Consider the following 6839-nt stretch of genomic DNA (forward strand, 5'->3'; position numbering starts at 1 on the left):
ATTGGAGACACTGAGAATGGTCGTTTCCACCATATTGGTGACGTCATGGGTTAAAGCAAACGGGTGGAATCGGACGCTTCTGTAATCCCAGTATCAGGTAATAAGACTCAGAAACGCAGAATTTTCTAAATCCGCTACATGAAGGGATCAAGCCATACAAACTTGGCGGAAATTTTATTACGATAAAATTTACTGATAACTTTGAGTGCCACTTGGAACAAAAATAGTGAGCAAAATGACATGACACTTACAGAATATGTACAATGCAAATTATTCAACTACGTTGCCAAATATTGCGGCTCTACCACAATTATCCGCTAAATTAGCGCACTTTGGACATGGCTAAAAATTCTGAAATTTCCCAGACATATTTGCGTACCCTTCGCTTAAGAGGCCCCTACTCAAAAACTATTAAAATCTGAGAGAGAGTAATTTGTTGGCTAAATCTCCCTTTGGTCACTTAATGGCTATGTACACCAAATCTGAGCAAAATTGAGTTGGTAGAGCGGTGATTATGCCTAAAACTAGGCCACGTGGCACGGAATTATTCTATTTAAAAATGACAGCATTTGGTGGACCTGAATCAAATTAAGGATCATAATGAAATATAATGGTTACCATGGCTTATCATACTTAAGAAACCACTAATGAAGAAACATTATTTGTTTTTAAACTAAGATAACGCTTAACATTGACTAACGCCAAAAATACAGTGACTGTACTCACAAGGTGGAGGAAGATAGCCATAGAACAGGACATCTCCACAGGAGGACTGAGTGAGATCTTCGCACAACATTAACCTCTTCACTAAGGGAGCAATGGCATAATACTCAGCTTCATGTCGGAAAGCACGTAAGTCCACACTTAAATCAATATCTCTCGTCCGCAAATAGTTCAAAATTGTTGCAAACAATTTCGGATCTCTGTCGATGAATATAGCGCCTGTTTCATCTCGCAGGCTTGATATTCGTCCGCTAAGAAGGGCTGTAAAGAAAGAATCTGGCACCCACATTAACGTTTGCCGGGAAGTTGAAAACCTGTAAAGCAGAAATACGAGAAAAATATCGACAATATTTCGTGTGTTTGAATTTAAGTTTCAAAAAATTGTTACACATAATAATACCTTGTTCCTCCTACATTTAGATGAACAATGTCACCGTTACTTGGTGGATGGAATGCTGCCATTATTAACAACGAAAATTAACACTGATAACAACACGTATTTACTATTTCATTGTGTCAGTCATTCAATCCAAACAATACAAAGACCATAGCATACATGTCAACAAAAACGATGCGGAATCACAGATGAACAGCTGTAACTCGATTTGTGGTATTCGATAGCCATTCGACTCTATTAAAACACAGTCGCGACACTCCGTCTCGTTTTTGCTACTCACGGCGATAGAGCGCCCCAAGCAGCCAGCAAGCAACACTTCCGAATACGATTTCGGACGAGCGCGAATACTAACGTTTATATTGATTTGTAACATAGTTTTTACAATAGTGAGTCTATGTAGAGCAATGAAAGTCAACAATAACTGCAAAATGAAACCACATTTGTCAGTTTTTAGTTTCCTAAGAGCCCTGGGAGGTAAGAAACGGTATATTACAGGACAGTTTATATACGATTATCTGTTAACGTACAGTTATTTACCGACCTTTAGTAACAAAAAATTGCTAGTAAACACAAGAAGACCTGTCGTTTGTAGAAAGATGCATAACTTCCCAACAAAGTGGAGTTCTTTTCGCTAGAGTTTCAGCGAAATCAGTGAATATGGAGAGAAGAAAAACCTATACAGAATGTAAAGCACATTATTTAATATACGAAATAAGGCACCACAGCAGTAGCTTAAGAGAAAACGACACGGACTTGATAATAAATCGTCAAAAGCAAGAAAACTGTGCCCAACACAGGAAAGATCAGTTCCACTGCCGTTGCTACATTTGAGACACAAACGGCACTAATGTTTAACACATTCGCTTTTGAAGCAAATTTAATTATATATACAAAATTATTTTTGTGTTAGAAAACCAAGAGAAGTGTAAGAATAGGCGAATCATTACATTCCATAAAAATGTTTAAGTGTCAATTAAAGTGTCTGTCATAATAAAAACAGACAACAGAAATATAGGCTTCACAAGCATAGAATATATGTTTATATTCTCTTGCTTTCTGTGGACTTAGTTACAAATACATATATATTCGAAAGTATTTCTTCATGCATAAATTATAGCTTCTGTCACTGAATCACTGCAATTTGGCTGGTTTCACATACATTTACATGTATCTTTGGTAATTTGCTAACACATCAAATGTACAATTATATGGTAACAATTACGTATAAACGATGATCAATTACTTCTGTACTGCGTGAGTTCATTTCCTTTCAACCTCGAGAAATTAGGACAAAAACACTAAGAATCTTCTACAGTGAAAGTTCGTCTTACGTCGCCTAGTTTACAAAATAATGAGACAAAATTTTCAAATTCGTAACAACGCAATATCTAAAACTATTTTAATACATAGTAGAATAAATGACAAGCAAGACAGAACAGAGCCATAGAAAATAGAGTATGTAAAATGGTAATGGCATTCCAAATGACAAAAAAACATATATCACGAAAAAAGATTGTCCTGGAATACAAAACTAAGACAATCAACAAGTGGTAAGGCCTGAAACACTGTAAGCAGCAAAGAAACTTAACCTAACAGGATTTGGAGATCTTGAAACAGTGGAAAAAGCTGAAAGAAGAATTCTAAGGAAAATACTGGGACCTAGAAGTAATAGTAATGTTGAATACAAACAGAGAGCTCTATTTGAAAATGGAAAAGCGAACTGATCTTATGAGGAAAAGAAGACTACACTTTTATCGGGCCATACATCGAATGAATGGTAATAAACTAACGAAGTAAATTTTCTACTTACTAAACAGCTACAAATTCAAACCCATAGGTTTCACAAAATAGACAAACAAATGAAAAAGAGAGGAATTAGAATAGACATAATAGATAACAGAATAATTTCCAGAGAAGCAACAGGATTTCAGAAAAGAAAGAGGTCTGCAAAAGGAAGAGAGTGGATCCAGGAAGAAAAGGAATGACACTCTCGAAGAATGAAGGAAGTCTCGAGGACAACGAAAATTAAACAGAAAGAGGCAACCAAAAATTAATTAATTGTGGCCTCTAAAAGGGTTATTCGAATAAATAAATGTATTATATTGAACAGAACTATCACCCATTCCAGGTTAAATAGCATCTTTCAACTAGCAAATACACCCAACACTCCAGTGCGAGATTCCATCAAAAATAAACAGTAACTAAAAATAATATCCAAAACCGAAGTGTGATCTGCTATAGAGCTGATACTTTTGAGGAGACGAGTCAACGATATCGACTTTAAACAAAAGTCTGAGTAATTCCAGAAGTAGAAGTAGCTCCTTTACATTTTCTATGTGTAAATTTAGTTATCTTTATTGCATCACAATTATAATAATATTTCTAATGTATGTGGCAGTATACAGTTCAGAAATGCTGCTTGTATTTGCACATGGCAACTCTACGGACTAGCCCTGATGGCTGGAATGGCATCCTCTGCCAATGGCCTTTTTCTTGTGTTGTATGGAGGATCACAGGGTCAGAACCCCTTCCTTCTGACCTTTTTCAGTTCCCCAGATCCTGGAGCTGCTTCTTATCATTCAAGTATCTCCTCAACTGGCACCACAAGGCTGTGTATATCCCATTCCATTTCTCACTAGTAGTACTGAGGGCTGAACCTACTTTCCTTATGTAGCAATTGGACATGCTGACCACTTAGCTATGGAGGCCATCTGTATTTATACATAATCACTGAAATTCTTTAAAATGTTAAAGTTTTACTAGAATGAGTAATAGCAGTTCCAAAGTCTGCATATCTGGCAACGGCTGGGAGAGCGGTGTGCTGACCATATGCCTCTGCACACTGTATTTTTAATCATGCTAGTGACTGAGGATGACACGGTGATCAGTCAGTCCTGATTGACCCGCCTGCGGGCAGAGAGGCACGGATTTGCTTTGCTTTTCTTTCACGTGGTTTCAGCCTTCTCTCAAATAGTGTCTGAGATACAGATTTGAGACTTCTCTTCATCAACTGTCCCACTACCTACCCACAGAGTAGCACTCTTACTTTAATTATCAGCCCACGAACTACAACTTGCATGAGCACTGCACATATTACCCTAATCTATAAATTTTCTTCAAATTTTAATGAGTCCCATTTCGAAATCATTATCACTATTATAGTACTCAAATATTCTTCATAGCAATATTGCCACTCTTTTTTGTACATGCACATGGTCTGAGCCACTTCACAAAGTGGATACATTTTCAACACAAAATTAAAAAGCAATACGTATGAGTCTGTAAATCAGGCTGTTTTAATGATTCTCTTTTGGAGTACTGCTGCACAGTGTAGGAACTTTACCACATAGGATTAATGGAGAACACTGAGAAAGTTCAAAGAAGGTCAGCACTTTTTGTATTATCGAGAAATAGTGGAGAGAGTGTCATAGACATGCTCAGGATTTGGGATGGAAATCATTAAAACAAAGGCGTTTTTCATTGCAGCAGGATCTTCTCACTAAATTTCAATCACCAGCTCTCTCCTCCAAATGCAAAAATATTGTGCCGATTCTGGACCATATAGGAAGAAAGGATCATCATAGAAAAAAAGTGGAAATCAGAGGTTCACGGAAAGATATTGATGTTTGTTTTTCTGCCCACTTTTCGAGAGTGATATAATAGAGAATTAGTGTGAAGATGGTTGAATTAAACCTCTGCCAGGCACTGAAACACAATTTGCCGAGTAGCCATGTAGATGTAAGTGTAGATATAGAATAATATAGTCTGGACCATATAGGAAGAAAGGATCATCATAGAAAAAAAGTGGAAATCAGAGGTTCACGGAAAGATATTGATGTTTGTTTTTCTGCCCACTTTTCGAGAGTGATATAATAGAGAATTAGTGTGAAGATGGTTGAATTAAACCTCTGCCAGGCACTGAAACACAATTTGCCGAGTAGCCATGTAGATGTAAGTGTAGATATAGAATAATATAGTCGACACAATTAGTTTCACGAAATATTTATTTACAAAATCCGACACAACGACATATCCACTTTCAGTCATGACACAGAAAGCATTAAAGTCTTTGCTTAGTCCAAAGATAAATCTTCCTTCAACTGTTAGTGATGCACATTGCTATCGATATTTCTACAGAGCCTCCCTCTTGTAATGCGAAGCACTAGGTGGGAGGTGTGCACTGCATCATCATTTGAGTGAGCCAACGTGCATATGTGTTCGTGACCAGCTGCTTTGTGGTTGGTTGCACTCCAGGGCACAGCTGAACCGTTTCTGAGAGCCAAGTTGTGTGTATCTGGATACTGGTGGCGTGTCTATGGGTGTGTGTAGGGACGTGAGAAAGGTCATCTTGTAAAACTTATTTCGATTAGGAGTAGGTTTATTTCAGGTAACTGTGTATCTGCAATTTATGAAGTGTGTATTCTGGGTTGTTTAAACTCCTTGATGTGTGGGAAAAAATTAGAGTTTCGTAATGTTTATATGAAAAAAGCAAAAGGATATATTGAAATTTTAAATTATTATAATATGAATATGTTTATAAAAAAGTGTATGTTTGTTAAAAGCTGATCCATGCTTAGGGCACTTGTATTTGTAGCATGTAAACGCTGTAGGGAAGTCCCTCCGCAACGAAAGTGACATGGTACGATGTAAAAGGTTGGTTTGGCAGTCGAACTGAGCAGCTCCTTTGTGTGAACGACACGCAGTATGTGGCTAGCATTAGCGTGGTACACCTCAACAGTGCTAAGAGAGGCAATTGGAAGCTGGATTAGAAGGGATTTGCCTCAGATGTGGATCTCACTATTATTTAGTATTCACAGACTAATAGAATGGCTCTAATATCTAGAAAATCTGGCGCCAAGAAGAGAATTTATAGAGCATTCACACATCAAGAACCATGAGTAGAGTTAGTCGCCATTGAACCTGCCACCAATCTTCGCCACTGCTTCACAAACTTCATACATTTAGCCAAGTAATGGATACGGGCATGGACCAGTTACTCTGTGCGTTGTTTAAATAATAATCACATAAACCTAAATTCGTGTCCAGAACCATATTTTCAGTCCTGATCACGAACCTAAGTGCTACTAAAACCGAGTATTCTTATTTAAATGAACAATTCTTGCATTCATGTGTTCAAAAGTGATTTTTTGTCTAAAGTAAAAGGAGTAGCAAAAGTTAAAGCAAGAGTAACATTTGGATACTTTGTTAATGAACTACTCCAAGTAAAATTGTTAAGATAGGAAGTTTAAGTACAAAAATTCAAAGATCAATTAAAAGTGAAGTTGGATAGGCTTTTGCTGAAGTATCCTTAGTTTATAACATATAGTTTTGTAGGATTACAGTGCAAGATTGTGTAAATATTGCAAAGAATACCTGCTTCACAGGTAATTAAAGTTCAAGTACACATAAATCTTTAATGAACAGATTTACGGTTGTTCTGTTAGAAGTAATATTATACATATTTTCAAAGAAGGTGTAGTTTTGGTACTCATCATGAAAGGTTCCTTTTTTTAAGTTAATTGAGGCCAGTGATGTATTTTATTGTCTTGCAAAGTAATTTAAGTCAGTGATTACCTTTTAGAGTTTGTCTTCAATATTGTAATAATCAAAGAGCTTTGACTAGTGAAACTATACCAGTTTATGGGTTCCCATCATATTCTCCACCTATTAAGAAAAAATTCAACTACTACTGTTGCTAAGGATAACTGCTATCTGTAGA

The 6839-nt window shown here is 36.7% G+C and overlaps 1 protein-coding gene across 1 annotated transcript in view; it reads right to left on the bottom strand.

Moving 5' to 3' along the window:
- Positions 1-1287, bottom strand: part of LOC124613142 (BTB/POZ domain-containing protein KCTD3) — a 263811-nt gene extending 262524 nt beyond the window's left edge. Inside the window, exons 1-2 of the mRNA XM_047141760.1 lie at positions 1124-1287; positions 727-1037 (exon numbers count right to left, since the gene is read on the bottom strand). Coding sequence (XP_046997716.1) covers positions 727-1037; positions 1124-1185 — 373 coding nt within the window. The 5' untranslated portion in view covers positions 1186-1287. The remainder of the gene's footprint in view (positions 1-726; positions 1038-1123) is intronic.
- Between the last annotated feature and the right edge of the window lie 5552 nt (positions 1288-6839).

The sequence above is a fragment of the Schistocerca americana genome, chromosome 4 (genome assembly GCF_021461395.2).
Source record: "Schistocerca americana isolate TAMUIC-IGC-003095 chromosome 4, iqSchAmer2.1, whole genome shotgun sequence".
Lineage (NCBI taxonomy): Eukaryota > Metazoa > Arthropoda > Insecta > Orthoptera > Acrididae > Schistocerca > Schistocerca americana.